Source organism: Diuraphis noxia, unplaced genomic scaffold (assembly GCF_037042655.1).
Source record: "Diuraphis noxia isolate RWA-SAM2 unplaced genomic scaffold, SU_Dnox_SAM2 contig0004, whole genome shotgun sequence".
Lineage (NCBI taxonomy): Eukaryota > Metazoa > Arthropoda > Insecta > Hemiptera > Aphididae > Diuraphis > Diuraphis noxia.
In genome coordinates, this window is record NW_028301714.1 from 22,165,575 (window position 1) to 22,183,636 (window position 18,062).

Consider the following 18,062-nt stretch of genomic DNA (forward strand, 5'->3'; position numbering starts at 1 on the left):
ATTAGTAAATTTTCGTTTATATATAGCTTCGGTGGGACCAGACATGTAAGGTGACCAAACAACAGTATTATCGTCTAGTATAGAACGAACAATTAATGAGCAATACTATGATTTTAGGGCAATTGGATTGTTGAAATCCTATCATATTTTACTTACAAAACCTAACATTGAGAATGATTTTTTTATGATATAAGCATAATGATCATTAAAATAAATGACAATGAAGAGTCAAAACAAATTCAAAGATCATTGATGTGAGAAACTAGCCAATTCAATATCATTTATGTTATATTTATAAATTTGAGGTATGCGCTTTTTCGAGTATGTCATAACTTTATTCATTTATCAATGTTGAAATACAGTTTATTGCCATCACACCAATTATTGAGTAGATTGAGGCAGTGGCGTAACTTGGAGTTAATCCTTGGGAGGGGGGCAAGCAGTAGTAAAACTAAAAATACATATATATATATATATAACTAATCTTAGTTAGCATTGTGCTATTGTCGTAATAACTAATAACCCGCCATGCAATCACTATCATCTATCTGCAATTCCTTGTATTACGATATGTAGGCGCTCGGTTTATAATAATATTATTAATAAATAATAATCTTAGGCACTCAAAAAGTCAAAAATATAAATCTATTATTATTAATTATTAAACAATCCATTATGCTGTTTAATTTTGCTATGATAAAATAGAAATTGAATTATAAGTTATAACTTTTAAAGGGGGGTAAAACGATACTATTGCCCCCTCAATAAAATATCTGGAGTGGCAGTTGCCCCCTCTTGTCCCCCCCCCATATTACGCCTATGGAATGAGGTCATTCTAGAGCAATTTTGAATCGTTAGATTTGATTATACGAAATATTTTCAAGCCGTCAGCAAAGAATAGCAAGCGGGAGTTTGTTTAAGCTTTTATATCATTTAAAATATTTACATATAATATATTGAATAAAAAAGGAGCTAAGTGACAACCCTGTGTAATCCCTCAGATTGCATCATATATTGGCGATTCGAAATTTTTCATTTTAACATATTGTTTTCTACCAGTTATAAAAGAGACTAGCCAAGAATAGAAAGGATCACAAAAACCTAAATATTATGTAATTTAGCCACATGAAAATGAAGTGATCTATTTTATCAATAGCCTTAGAGAAATCAGTGTAGATTACATCCACCTGGCAATTCGTATTAAAGGCATCTAATACGTAACATTGGAATAGAAATAGATTTTTAGTAGTAGACCTGCCGGAAAAAAAAAAACTATGCTGTTCATCAATAATTATATTTTTAAATAAGGTAGATAATATTTGAATTAGAATATTTTAAAAAAATTTAGGGATGACTGTTATAATTGATATAGAACAGTAGTTTGTTATTAGACAGTTGTCTCCACTTTTGAAGACTGAAGTAACATAACTCAATTTCCAGCGTGTAGGAAAAATACCAGATTTAAGTGACGAATTAAATAAATATAAAAGCGGAGCTGCTAGAACAAATTTACACTCTTTAAAAAATAAAATAGAAATATTTTCAGGACCAGGATATGTGTTGTTACTAAGGTGGTCTAGTTCATACAAAATATCTGTTAAGGATAGAATGCACGAATTAAAGTTTAGTAAGGAATAATCGTTAGCAACTGGAGTAGACGGCGCAGCAGCAGGTTAGTTAAAGACACTAGAAAAGTATTGTGAAAAACAATTAGAAATTTCATCACCACCTGAAAATTAAATGTTGTTATAGAGAACATAACTGATGGAGGGAATGAATTTGATCTATTATTGTTAACAAATTTCTAGAAATATTTTGAGTTGTTTTAGACAGAATTTTGTGCTTTTTTAATATAATTAGTGTAGTCAATTTTATTTTTATGTTATACTGAGCACGTAAATTAGAAAATGCATTGTAGTTGTAACCATTTGGGTGTTGCTTAAATATTTTATGAGCTATCTTTTTGGAGAATATTAATTTTTTCAATGAAGAACTAAACCAAACTGGATAATTAGAAGAAAATTTACATAATTTTGTGACCGTAGACTCGATTATTTCGTAGATTTTATTATAGAAAATATCAACTGACTTATTAATACATTGGTTACAAATACCATTCCAATCGACTGTAGCTACAAGTGATCTAATGTAATTATAGTCACCGTGTCGAAAATCATAAAATTGTTTATTTTAATTTAGGTATTCAATCGACATGAATGGCAAACTCATATCTAAAGCTGGGTGGTATTTATAATCTAATGGTACAAGCGAGTTAATTGCAGGTAACACAATAATATTATGTACATTGGAGAAAACGAGATCAAGTAACCTGCGCGGTTATAAATTAAATTATATTGCATCAAAATATCAAATAGGTGCGAGATAAACATGACAAAATGTTTGACTTAATAGAACTAATATTAAATAATTGAGGCTTAATTTTTTTATCAACAATTTGCTAATTATAACTCCGGGAAGATTATTATCACCTAGTGCTAAAATTTTAGAATATGGATTGTCGCGCATTACAGTATCAACAGAATCAACATGCAAATTATAAACATGACGTAAGTCCGAGTTCGGAGGTATGTACATAGCGCATACAATTAGTGAATAAAACTTAAGAGGACGTGATACCCGCATGTGTTGTCTCCGTCTTACAAGTGCATCATATGGTAAATTTTACGATAATTCAATTTTTAAGTGAGTAATGAGCATTTTTAATGTACTGTATATTATATGCTCATAACAGTCATAACTCACTTAAAAAATCAGTACACCACACCACCACCACGTAGACCAACATCATATTATATATCGCAACGATCGCATTGATAGATTGAGTATTGAGTATTGAGAGACCAAGCTCAGCATAATTTATAGAAGTAGGTTTCAGATAACACAACAATGTCGTAATCAAGAATTGCAGCGTTCATATGAATTTCGACTTGTTTAGTATTAATACCCATCGGCGTAACTAGGGGGGCTTACCCCCCCCTGCAGTTGTATTTAGCCCCCCTAGAAGGTTTTACATTGTAGCCTCAAATTGAGCCTGTAGTTAAAACCCAAATCCGAAAAAATAAGAAAAAAAATGTTTAAAATAACTCATATGTCATAACTCATAATAGTCATAATTAATAAATATTTTATACATATTGATATTGTTTTATTGTGGATGTACCAAAAACAAATTTATAAGTAATTGGTTACCTATAGTGATAGCGGAAGAAATTTTCTTGACTTATTGTATTGAGTCAATAAATACTAATGAGTAATGGTATGTTAAGGTAAAAGTATGGTACATTAATTATTGAATGTACGACGCGGGTATGAGACTTATTATGATTGTTTATCAGTTAAAAGTTTTACACAAACTACAAAGTATTTATAGGATTGCATTGTATGTCCCGAAGACCAAAACCCACTTATTATATTTGTTATCTTTAAATAGGTACCTACCCGTATTAGCGTATTTTTGTATAGACATATTAGTTATATACTTATATCGTACAGCAGTTACTGGTTAGTGATTAATGATTATAGTACTATTATATAATACAATCTCAGCTGTTAAAATCAGTTGTACAACAAGAAGTTTATCCAAATGTTTATTTATTATTAAAGACTGCATTTGCTATACCTGCTCAGCTATGTGTGAGCTATCTTTTTCTTGTATGAGGAGAATTAAGTCATACATTAGGTCAACTATGACCCAAAACAGATTTAGTGATCTGGCTATACTTAATATAGAAAGAGAACTATCTAATGTAATAAACGATGATGATATTTTAAAACTATTTTCATCAAAATATAGGCGTATACAGTTATAAATTATAATGTAAATTTGTTTTTATTGACTAGGTTATACTTTGATTCTATGGTTTATTTTAAATTTTGATTTTAGAGGACTCTTGTGATTACTAAATGCTAAGGGTGCTTAGAGGGGGGGGGGGGGGGTGGGGGGCAAAGCCCCCCACAAATTATCTTGGATTTGGGCTTTCTAGGACTCTAGCTCCTGTAGCTATTAAATCCTAGTTACGCCCATGTTAATACCTCGGACGTTTTGATAATAATATAATATAGACAAAATGCTTCAGTGTTGGTGTTGAACGCTGTTTTGAAATAGTAGGGATGTTCAAATATTTCATTATAAGATCATTTTCACCATTATCTGGTCTAGACAGAAGTCCAAATAATAATAATAACGAATAACATAGGAGTACGGATCTAAAATATAAAGTCATATAATTTTTATCATGACAATGACATTAAAATAATTCTTTCAGTATCTAGCAGATTATCCTAATATTGTTAGAATTTAATGAAGTATGAAATAAAATGCCACAATGAAAATAGTTTTAATTGTATAATTGTATAAAAATGTAGTTGACAAAACACAAACATATCACATAACCTACTACAAATTTAATAATTTATTATCTGTCTCATAAATACCACTTCTTCTATTATTACTATTATTATTATATTATACTATTTTCTTTTATTTATTTAAATAAATAAGACCTGTCGTCTACGCCCATTGGCATACAGGAGATTAAGGTTAACAATTTTTAAGGATACATGCAGTATTTACATATTTTATAAACAAGACCAGATTAGTTTTAATTAAAAAGGTCATCATGACGTGACTTATAGTATCTGGATGGAGAGCTTTCGACATGATATTTGATAATACTATTATATTAGTATACTATTTAAAATTGTTGTAAAGGTAATTAATGCTACAGTAAAATAAATACAAACAAAAATGTACATAATATACCTAGTACTTAAATATTTAACATTTTTACTACAATTTGATGTCTGGAAATTAATTATAAAAATTAAAAACAGAGTTGTCCAAAAGGAAGTGGAGTGCATAGAAACTATAGCATTTAATGAAAAAATAAATAAAATTAATTACATGAACCTCATAAATATCTAAACTGTTGTTATTAAATATTCTGTGATTATGTTATTTTAATCTTAATTGGATACGATATCATTTTCTACCGTCTATCATTATTTGTATTAATCAGATTTATTATTATCATGTTTAATATTATTAATTTAATTGTATACTTGTAATTGTCGAACTATAATAGCTGTAGCTGAAAGTTCTAAATAAAAAAAAAAAAAAAAAAATTACATGAACCTAAAATTAATAAATTATACATTTTTTTTTTCAAAATTGAATGAATGACAGTCATTATTCAATTTTGAACTTGGAGCCAATTATAATGAGTCAAATTGACTTGAAAAAATCGGTCGATCCAAATCATATGCTAAAAATAGGTGTTACCATAAAAAATACATTTTCTACTACGCATGGTGCACAGTAGATGTTAAAAATTTGAAAATTTCACAACATTTGTATTTCAGTACCTTCTATTTCGGTTCCCCCAAAATTAATTTTAATAAAAGGTTATCCGGTCGAAAAATTTAGTGTTACCTCATATTGTGTACACCTTCACACTGGATATTAAAGTCACCGTATACTGCAGTCTATACTTATACATTTATACCTACTAATATTATATAAGTAATAACATCAAACATGTGCAAACATTGAAGTACTTACTGTAAGATAATCAATATACCATATACCTACAAACACTATCTGAAAGACGCTAAGAAACATATCTATTAGCAGTGTTAGCTGATTATCGAAATATAATAATCAATAAACGAATGATAGTAAAAATAAATTATAATGCCGACGTGCAACGGCGAAGCGACGTCGAAAATAATTCGTCTGAAACAAGTTAATTACTAATTAGTTATGTGTATAAAATACAAAACCAATGTGCCTATCAATTCCATTATACAACGCGGGTTGTGAGTTTCGACTGGTTTTAATTTTTCAATATAAAAATGTGCACAGCGATTGTGTGGCAATATATTGTGCACTACTGCAACTATAACAAACGCCGATAATGTTCAGTCGCAGACTTCCGCCCGACTGTTGGGCCTTCAAAAAACCCCAATCCAAATATTATATTATTTTCTTAATATTCTGAATTCATACTTTATTCTTATATTTTGAAAAATAATCTTAATAACACTACAGGTACTTATATAGTTGTATTATTAAAATGTATGTTTTAAATTTTTCTTGAGTTTGTGTTGGACGTAGGTAGTGCACGTGCACTTGTGAAAATAATATATACGAGCCGCCACTGGCACTGCATAACATTGCTAATTTACGCTCAGCAGATCACGTTTAGAGCTCCATTAACCATTAGTTTTAAATTTAGAGTGAACCTAACGAAACTTGATGTTAAGAACATTATCTGTGTTTGTATATGGGTTTTTTACGATATTTCAATTTTTGTAGCAAATCATGCATGTATAAAAAAGCGTAAATTAGAAATGCTCAACTCATTTAAAAACTGTGTCATTGTAAAAACCTAAATACAAAAACAGATAATGTCCTTACCATCAAGTTTCATAATATGTAAATTTACTCAAGTTTTTAAATTACGGAATTAAACGTCGAAAACTGGTCTCAACTATCTGTCGGGGCAATGGACATGCCGTTTTATGACGACCCATGATAGAAATAACTATAAGTTATAGTTATTTCTATTATGTGACGACCAATATAGAAGAACGCTGCGAGACATGGGAGTTTGAACCATAGATAGGTATATTGATATATTATAATATATAGTACTAATGCAAATATATGTATTCTGTGGGTTGAACCGACTCTCCCTCATAGACATATAAAGAGATGGACTGCGCTTAGAGAGAGAGGTGTCAAGTCATCATTGTTAAAGAGAGAAAAATATCACGAACTATGATTATAAATGGACTGGTCTCGAAATGATGAGGAGTGTATAGCGGGACGGGTCGCAAATGTCTGTACTCTTGATACTAGGGGTTTTTATGCTCTCAAGCGCAACCTGGTTTTTAAGCACGATACTATCATTTATTCCTTGATAACAATATACCGCCATATTTTTAATAAATTGATAGTGAAAATAATTTATTTATACATTTATAATTATTATTTGATCTTCGGTAGTTCGATACTAGACATTTTAGATTTTGTTTTTACATTTAAAAATTTAAAATGAAAGTAAGGAAATGTTCAATTCTGGGATGTTCAAGCGTAAAAAAAACCTAAGATTTCTCTATTTAAAGTTCCAAAGAATAATTCTTTGGCATGGAATTTGGCAATCAACAAGTATATTTGCAAAGACAATGTTACGCAATTTGTGTGTGCTGATCATTTTCTTCCGGAAGATATGGTGTCTGCATACTCAATCCCACCGGATGTTGCTATTGTAATAATTAACATTTTTACATTGTTAATTATTTGTTATAAAATATTTACTTTTCTATAATCTACAGGAACTTGGAAATAGAAGCAAATATCGCTTAAAAATAGGAGCTATTCCTTCTATTTTTAATTCAAATATTGAAGATAGAATAATAACGATAAAATTTAAATTTAAAATATTGCAATGTTGTTATTATTTTATATTATAAGTAGAGTTAAGATGATGATAACCTAAGAAACACACAAAAATGCCATAAAAAAATGCAAAAGAGCCCTAAAAAAGTGCAAAAATGCCCTAAAAACTTCAAAAAATGACCTTAAAAATCATCTAAAACACTAATTAAGTAAGTGAAAAAACTTATTTATAAATAATAAATGCGATAAATGTAATCACCAAAAAAACCCCACAATAATAATATTAAAATTATTTTTATTAATAGTCCAAATCTAAAGTTAGATTTTAAATAAATTAAATTTGTTTTCAAACTGGTGTAACATTTGCCCTAAAATCTATAATTTGAGAAAAATGCCCAACATTGTACAAAAAGCACAAAAAATGCCCTTATAAGATGAAAAAATGACTTAATAAAATTAGAATATTCTGCATGAATGGTGCATGAAACAAACTTTTAGCTAGGATAGCATTGTATAGAGTAAAAGGAAAAAAAAATGCAAAAGTCATCAACATCCTAACAAATTATAAGATTGTCATCATTAAAACTGAATAATAGATGGCACTGTTTTCCGAAAACTCCCTAATCATTTTGACATTTCGGTTCCACTGATAATGCTTCGAGACCAGTCACGGTTTAAGATATACAGGTTAGCTATCGCCGGCCCGCTATACGGTCTGATTGTGTAACGGTTCAGTTGTTCATATTTTCACCACACGCGTAAAGCGCTAGTAGTAAGTAGGGCTATATTTTACTTATAATAGGTAGTGTACTAGTGTATCCTACATGATTATGTCGATATAAATAATATAATATTATATATTATTAAAAGATGGTTTAAAAACATATCCAATCATCTTCAAAACTTTTTAAATAACCTTCAGCCCAGCCAATTACCTACCTACATTAAGATATTGTAATTTTTTATGTACCGAATAACGATCACAAATTCATAAATAATGATTAAAACAATTATTATTAAGTGTAATTATTAAACTTTACCTACCTTAATGTCCTTAATATACTATTTAATTATTATAATGGTTCATAATTTATAACTTACAAGTAGAGGTAAACAGTGATTCATTTATACTTATTTATTACTGGGATGGACTATACTACAACAGATTAAATTACAATTAATAATATACCTATAATATTATATTGTCTTACATTCACTCCATTTGTCATTGTCTTCATTGTTTTGTAATTAAATACAAATAATTTTCAATATTTTCATTATTGAATATAAATATTTTCCTTATACTTACTATTATTATTGTAACTGAAAACATTACAGTAATTCAGCCTCTTCATAACTGTAACAAAATATTTCAAATAAGTTTATTCTAGTGTTTCACAATTTAATTTAACCTTAAATTGCAACAGCAACTAGACAATATTACCAAAACAAATTAAAGAAAAACAACTGAAAGATTAAATTTATTAAATAATGCAACTAAACTACTAAAAAAACAAAAAGCCATGCTATTAATAATATATAAAAAAAAATTAGGGAAAAGCTTTAGAGTTTCTCTTAGGTTGAGATCAATTTATTTATTTATTAGAGATATGGGTATAATAGTATTTTAAAATATGAATTATAATATTAATAAACAATAGTACCTATACATTTACATTTTATGCATTATTTAAAATTATTGAAAATAAATTAAAAAGTAAAATATAATTATTAAAAATAAATTAAAAAGTAAAATATAAATAAAGAATGTATAACACCAAAAACCCCCACAATAATAATATTAAAATTATATTTTTTTTAATGTTATACAAATTATATAAAATATAAAAAAAATGACTTAAAAATGTTGAAAAATGACCTAAATAAATTAAAAGTTGTATCTACAGCTAAAAATGCAAAATAGAATTAGAATATTCTGCATCGAGGGAGCATAATAATTACTTAAAGGCAATCGCAATAATTCGCAAATCTCAATCAGAAATTAGAAAAGAAATAGAAAATCACAATCACAATATTGAATTATCGAATAATAATATAGGTAGTTCCGAGTTCCCTAACATGCTATATGACCCTACTTACTACTAGCGCTCTACAGATGTGGTGAAATTATGCGCTAAACCCGTGACGAGTTCTGACCGCAGCTATCAATACAATTTAAATAGCCGATAGCTAACCTGTATATCTTAAACCGTGAGACCAGTCCATTATAATCATTGTTCGTGGTGTAGGGTTATTTAGATTTTATAGAATAAAGCTTGGAAGAATTGATATGATAATATTTTATAATCCATGATACCCTTTAGTATTAGTCTGTCTCTCTCTCTGAATAGTTGATTTGCCTTTAATGGACGGGGGGTGAGGAAAGCGCAGTCCATCTCTTTATATGTCTATGCTCTCCCTACTATCGTGCCATTACTGGCATTCATCATTCGTGTTGGGTTTTCTCTTTTTCCAATTTCGTAACTGTCTCATTATAAAATAGTCTGTTATTTGGTATTATTTAAGGCAATTATTGTCATCGCGCGTTTATCGTCAGACGTCAATCGTCATTCATAATTCATTGCTTTTTCAGGAGCGACGCTGGCTGGAGGTCTTCACGACGAACTATTTTGCATTGAGCATTTAGGTTGAATTTATCTTAATTAAGTAATAAGTTTTTTTTTATCGGTTCTGCGTGGATTCGGATTCAACTTATAACTGGTAAATAATTTTTTTTCTTATTAATTTATATATTATTATTATTAAAATTGCGTAAATATGTATTATTTTCTTCAGTGAATTAATAATATTGGTAACTATTTAATTTTAACTTTAAAAATTAATTTATATTAATCAAGAGTTTGGATTTAAGATTCAACAAAACCATATCATTTCAGTCCAATGGAAACCATTAGATAGAAACATGTATTTTAGTATTTACACAATCATAATTCATGATTCATAATTACCATTTATTTAGTATAAACTAATACAAAAATTTGGTTGACTAATTTTAAATCCGCTAACTTGTTTTGCATACAAATATATGTATAATTGAATATTTGAACACTAATCAAAAATTTGTATGTATTAACAATTTCAGAAACTTCCTTGAAAAAAGTAAACTTTGATTTTTAATTATACATTTATTTAATTTAATCTAGGTAATCAAGGCCCTATTATTTGTAAAATGTCGAACTGCACTAGTGCACTTTTAATTGTACCGTTTTAAACGATCATTTTATTCTCACTATATATAGTCACTACTGTCTCAGAAAAAGCAATGTATTACATAATTATGTATAATTTTGTATATAATTTATTATATTTAATTATTTTAAAATTGAAAATTAAATTCAACAATGTTATTAAATAAAACAAAATAATTCAGAAAATACTCATATTTCCAATTTGCTTATATATTAGTTAATTTTTGTTTTGTAAACTATTATAGGTTGCGCACACTTTTTAGTTTTTAGTACATATTACATACATTCGTGGCGCAAATATAAATAGAGGGCCTGGGTTAATCCTAATGAGCCGGTCAATAATAATTTCACTATTTTCAATACCATAAATATTAATAAAACCTGACCTAGTGCGTTAGTCGACGGCGCGTATATATGTATAAATCATAATAAATGAGAGTTTAATATACAGAGTGATCCGTTTATGTGGGTACACTGGTTTTAACTGTTTTAAGAATCGGCCGCTTATAGTGATCAAAAATGCCAGGAACAGAACAAATAGCCGTTATAAGTGCATTATTCGTCGCATTTAGTGTTCAGGTTTTCTGTTATTGTGATCAGAAATATAAAATTTAATATAATTTACAGTAATATCACCTCTTTTTGTGTACAGGAAAAACGATTACGAATGGCAATTATCTTAATCGAGCTAATCTTATCTAATTTAACCCACGTAATGAGCGATACTTCATAATAATCAAATAATCATAATGTCGTACATTCGTAGGGTACATGTTTGAATCCGTTTTTGTTCTCACCAACACCGATAATTTACACTTAGTAATTTTGTACGCAGTTTGTTTTCGTCCGTCGTTCAGTGTCTTGCATGTATATTGTATAGTATATAAAATGAAAATATTAAAATTATTAAAAATAAAAATAATTATACTACATAAGGGTAGGGCCACACACATGGCGGCTGAACCGCCCGGATAAACCGTACACATATAATACGCGGCCGAATCGGCGTGCGGTTATATCAAAAATATTTATTTGATGAATGAAGAGTTATTAGAATATTATAAAACTTAGTCGTCAACACGAAATGACCAAGTAAATTTACTAAAAACGACTTAAATGTAAAAATAAAATATCTATAGATAATCCATACTTCCATAGCCAATATAGAAATAACTAATATTTCATAGTAATAATAACAGTCAATAGTAGGTAGGTATATATTTTTGATGTCCCAAAATTAATTAAAATCAATGAAATATAAAAACTAACAAAATTAAATATATAGCCATATAGGTAACAAAGATAATATAAATATTATGTATTAATATTATATAAGTCATATTTATGTAACGTCATAATAGTATCATAAATTATTATAGTTGAAATGATTGTAATGAAAAATGTATTAAAAGAATATCTTCAACTGTATTATTATGTGAGGCATTTTTAAATTTTATAACATTACCTATCTACCTTACCTATTTTTAGTCTTCGGAGTTGTTTATAATTATAATTGGGTTCAAATACAGGATACTATTCGTGGCCCTAGATCACATTTGCTTATAAATATTTTTTTTTATTCATATTTATTTTAATTTGTACAATCTGTAATAGAAATTTACAATAATCGCTTATAAACATAATTTTAAAGTACCTTCTAAAGATCTCACCCCATCCCATACGTCATAATTTTAATTTTCAAAATGTCATCCATTGTATTTGTGTATACGTATATTTTATTAATTTAGTAATAAAATATTTATCTAGTTTTTTCCTTGATGACTACTACATAATATGATTATATTATTCAAAGTTTCAAAATGAAATAAAAGTTACCAATAACTTAAGGCCTCACAACTGGAATTATTTTTTACATTTAAACTCTGAAATAACGAATCGGTCGAACTGCGTCAAAAATGTGTGAACGGACTAATTTTAAACAATAAACCGCGAAAGTGTAAACGCGTATCAGGCGGTTGTATTTAAAATCAAAAAATGTGTCATGTGTGGCCCTACCCTGAATATAATTTTAATATTTAAATGTTTTTACAGTGTGTTTTCTACCCGTTTTTCGAGTCGTCGATTATAATGATATCCGATTATAGTGATCAAAGTACTCTTGAACGAATGTGATTGTTAATTGTTATACAATACTATTGTACTTAGAACCGTAATAATTTATTAACTTATCGACTAATTTTGGACATACAATATGACAAATTTATTTTAATCACAATTTCACAGATAATTATTTAAAAATTAAAATGTTATCACCACAGAATTCTATTGTATTACGACTAAGGACTAAGGTATACTTTGATAAGTCAGTTACTGTTTCTGTAATTATAATGGATTCATTATCATCATCTTCCTAGCTTAACGGTCCCTGTAAGACCTGAGCTGCCGCAAGCATTAAATTCTCTCCATCTTTCCCTGTCCAAAGCCAGGTCAACTGTCATATTTCTCCCCAGCATCTTGATATCTTTCTCTACCGCATCTTTCCTCCTCGTTCGTGGTCTGCCTATTGGCCTTTTTTTTGTATGATCTCCGTTAGTACTTTTTTTTATTATGTCACTATCAGCTCTCCATACATATCCAAACCATTCCATTCTCTTAATTTTTATATACGTCATAATATTGGGTTTTAAAAATAGTCTGTATAAATCTTCATTTTTTTTCTCTCAAAAATTCCTAACTGTAGTATATATTATGGGCCAAAAATGTTTCTAAGCACCTTTCGATCGAATATTGCCAATCTGTTGTCATCAGTGATTTTTTATTATATAATTTATGTATTCTGCTTTGATGAAATTTTTTATGTTAATGTTTGTCGTTTGACAATGTATTTATATTAATTGTTTTTTTATTATATTATATTTAAAAAATAAATAGCTCGTGAAAAAGGCTAGTCATGCACTTAACACAAAATTTTTTAGATTCTGAACGAAGTGATGAATGTTGTATTGATTTTACAATGATGTGTGTTTTTTTTTGTGTCTGTGTACAGCATAACTAGTCGAAATAATGCTTCAATTTCAAACTTTGGGAGTGGTTTCCGATGTAAAAGTGAATATCCTTAATGCATTATAGAGGTCAAAAGTAAACATTTTCCAACAGTTTTCAAAAAAATCTAGAAAAACAACAACAAAAAATGAGAGAAAAACGGGAATTTTTACGCAAAACCAGTTTTCGACCAAATCGATTTTTTCATATGGTTGTAATTCAAAAACTAATCACTATAAATACTTGAAATTTTCACCAAATGTTTATGTTAGTGATATCTATATACAGTTTAATTTTCAAAAATTGACTTTTTTAAGTTATTTATAGACCACTGAAATTTTGAAGTATCGGTAAAAAAATGTCGGACAACTAAAAAAACATGAAAATTTAATACAAGGGTTCCTTATGAGATGTTCTTATTATAGCTAAAAAAAATTAAAAATCGTAAGTCACAATTTTTTTTTATAAGCGTGTTATAAGTTCAAATTTTTACGAAATCTGTCGAAAACGCAAAATTTGCAAGTAGTTTTGCAGTTGGAAAATCATAAAAATTTTTGTGTTTATAACTAAGGATTAAAAATACAATACTAAGTTTTCCTTCAAGTAGCTATAGAGAAAACTCGAAGCATATTTATAGGAAAAATTTTAAGTGCGTTTGAATTTTAAATTTTTACGAAATAGCGTAACGATCACTATTTATCCTCAAACGATTTTAAACATGAGTTATTATTCAAAAAGTATAAGTCGTAGGTACTTGAAAAATTTACCAGTTATTTAGATTGGAATTTTCTTTACATGATTTAATTTTCAAAATATTATTACTTTTTTTGAGGTATTTATAGACAACTGAAGTTTTCAATTTCTCTGAAAATTTTTTTTTGAAGTGTCGATAACATTTTTTTGGCCCTATCAAAATACTTGAAAATTTAATACAAAGTTTCTCATAAGTTATTCTTAAAGTGATTAAAAAGTTATAAGAATATATGTGCACAATTTTTTTTTAGTAGCATTTGAAGTTCAGATATTGACAAAAATTCGTCAAAACCATAAATATTTGCAAATTATTTTGTAGTTCAAAATTCATAAAATTGTTTGTATTTATATCTAAAGTTAAGAAATTCAACACTAAGTTTTCCATAAGTTTTTCATATTTCAAATAGCTATAGAGAAAATTTGAAGCGTCATCATAGAAAAATGTTTTGAGCGTTTGAGTTTTAAATTTGTATGAAATCAGGTATATGTATATATCTATGATAATATAAGGTATTATAAATTATGATAACTACATGCAATGTTTTTGGAAAAATTGATTAACCATGTCTTATTCAAAATGTGTCCTAATTGAAAAATAATATATTTGTTTCAAAATAGAATAAATGACAATATTTAAATATAATATATCCTAGACTGACAAATCATCTCCGTTCAGAATCGTTTTTCGTATACAATGATACCTATCATTGCATTCAGATCTAGCCTACCCTAGTCAGAGGTCCACCTAATGTACAGCAGAGCGACATCCACTTACCCGCTAAAAAGCTAGTCATATATTTAACACAATATTTATTTTTTTATTGAAGGGGGGAGCTTATATATTTATTTCCTTCTTATAAATTATATTTTTAGATAATTCACTATTAACTAACATTTTTTTTTTATCATAGAGCTTGTCCCCTTTGGTTCTACTACGTGGCTGGTCAAAAGAAGCAACCAAAATTAGAATTTCTTGACACACATTTTGGGGTTAGTCCAACCCTGGTCATTACCTTTCGTTGAGGACCATGTCTCACATGCATATGTGATTACTGGTCTCAGATAGCTTGTATAGAGTGAAGTTTTTGATTTTCTTGACAGTAATTTGGATTTTAGTAGCTTACTTATTCTGTGATAGCACCGGTTCTCACTAGCTTACATAATATATGTAAAAATCACGAAAATTCGTAAATTATTTTATGCTAGAAATTCATAAAAAATTTTCCTTTTATATCTAAGATTTGAAAATTTAATACAAGGCTCATTATTTATTTTTACAATAGCAATTGAAAAATAAAAGAAATATATAGTCACAATTTTTTTTTTATAAGCATTTAAAGTTCAAATTTTGACTAAATACGTAAAAATTACGGAAATATTCAAATTATCTTAGATAGAAATTCATAAAAGTTTTCCTTTTTAATTCTAAGATTTGAAAATTGAATACAAGGCTCCTAACATATTTTTACAATAGCAGTTGCAAAATAAAAGGAATACATAGTCACAATTTTTTTTTTAAGCATTCAAAGTTTGAGTTTTGACAACATATTATTTAAAAATCACGAAAATACAGAAATTATTTTAAGCTAGAAATTCATAAAAAATTTTCTTTTTATATCTAAGATTTGAAAATTTAATACAAGGCTCATAATATATTTTTACAATAAAAATTGAAAAATAAAAGAAATGCGTAGTCACAATTTTTTTTTTACAAGCATTCAAAGTTTGAATTTTGACAACATATATAAAAATCACGAAAATTCGCAAATTATTTCAAACTAGAAATTCATAAAAATTTTTCTTTTTAAAATTAAGATTTGAAAATTTTTAATAATCTATAATATATCCTAGACAGATAAACCGTCTTCGCTCAGAATCGTTTTTCGTATACAATGATATAATATCATTGGATTCAAATTTAATTCCATCCATTACAGTAACTCACTTGTAACCTACTGTACAGCAGAGCGACATACACGACTTACCCGCCTTTTTAAGGTTTACGATATCACATATATATATATATATATATATATATATACATACTAAAAAAATATACTAGGTATAATAAACACTGAAGTCTTATAAAAATGAGTTTGATTTCTTATAACATTATTTTACATTAAATATTATTTATTTACACATTATTTTTATATTTTTATTGTGGTTCTAATGATATATTAAATGTACAAATATACTTAATAGCTATAAAACATAGTAAGAGACTAATACATAATTACATTAATTTCAGATGGTCTATGATTAATTGATGAGTCTCATTACTAATTTGTAAAATTATAAAAATAAAACAAATAAGTCTATTTTAAATAGTCGTTGCATCACGTTTTACTGTAATAATTGAGTTATGAATCAAACGTATATTTTTCCGCGTAATATCATAAATTCAAGAAGAAAAAAATTGTTTGTTATTGCAATATTATTTTACTAATGTAAATTTTGAATTTTTTTATAAGTGGCAAATCTGAGCTCTAACCTTCTGCTTGTTTGGAAACCTGCAATGAGTTACAATATCTTTACAATTTACATACATATTATTTTGTTTGGTTTTTTTTCAGTCAAAATGGTTGCACAAAAAATGTGGTCTTTGATATTGATTGGCCTCTTATTCTCATCTTCTGCCAATGCTGGTCCGATTGCAGCGGGTATTTGCTATGCTGGATGTGCTGCCGTGACAGTTGCATGCTTTGGAGCAGCAGGGTTCACATTTGGCACAGTTCCTGGAGCAGTGATTGCTGCCACACCAGCTTTAGCTGCTTGCAATGCAGCATTTGGGATATGTGAAGCTAGTTGTGTAGCAGCTTTAGTCGTACCTACACCTTAGACCTGTGTCTTCTTTTTAACAGCTCGTGTAATTGATTTTAATTTTTTAAATGTACAATTTTTTTTATTTTCACAAACCAAAGTTTTGCATTAAACTACTAGTAAAGCATCAAACATAAAAATCAACTAAAATAAATAATTTTTAAATAATGAATATCAAGTTTCATGAATAAATTGCTTTGATTATCTACAAGATTATATATTGTTTTTTTTTTATCATTAACCATTTTGATAGAGCTGGATATATTTTTATAAAACATGTTTTTTTAAGGTTCAAATAAAATTGATACAGAGTTAGAATTTAGAAGTATCACTAATGTTGATATTAAATGACATCTAATACTGGATTTAGATGCTATTAAATATCGGAGTAGCGGTGCATTGAAATACTGTTGTGGCTATTTTAGTGTTCATAATTTGCTATGATTTTTGTATTTGTTTGTTTTTGTTTGCTTAAACTTAACATAATAGTTTATGTACTTTGTAGTCATTTATGAATGTTATTTTGGTATAGTTCAATACCTATTTATGTATTCAACGAGATAGTTTCTATCAAACTAGAAACGGGAATATTTACTTTAAGTAAATAGTTAATAGGTACATAAGATTTTATAAATAATTCTAATACTTTTAAGAGTGAAATACTTTTAGGGGGTAATCAAACAGATGTTGATACTATTTACTGCTACAAGTGAGATGCTGATGCATTTGCCAAGTAGGTAAAAGGATTTTCAGCGGAAATAGAACAACAATGTTTTATGCATCATTTTGATTTTGCAAAATATTCAATAAAAGTTGTTTTTAATGATAACCTAACTAGTCCCCATGGCAAC

At 27.9% G+C, this 18,062-nt stretch overlaps 1 protein-coding gene across 2 annotated transcripts; it reads left to right on the forward strand.

Moving 5' to 3' along the window:
* The first annotated feature begins 9,818 nt into the window (after positions 1 to 9,818).
* LOC107161588 (uncharacterized) lies at positions 9,819 to 17,427 on the forward strand. Of its 2 annotated transcripts, XM_089226379.1 has the most exons (3): positions 9,819 to 10,144; positions 15,300 to 15,378; positions 16,965 to 17,427. In XM_089226379.1, exon 3 carries the CDS (start codon positions 16,970 to 16,972, stop codon positions 17,228 to 17,230), a length of 261 nt encoding a protein of 86 aa, XP_089082505.1. In that variant the 5' UTR covers positions 9,819 to 10,144; positions 15,300 to 15,378; positions 16,965 to 16,969; the 3' UTR covers positions 17,231 to 17,427. The 2 variants fall into 2 exon arrangements, with proteins under 2 accessions (XP_089082505.1, XP_089082504.1); XM_089226378.1 differs by lacking the exon at positions 15,300 to 15,378 and having other exon boundaries at positions 9,828 to 10,144.
* The last annotated feature ends 635 nt before the right edge of the window (positions 17,428 to 18,062 follow it).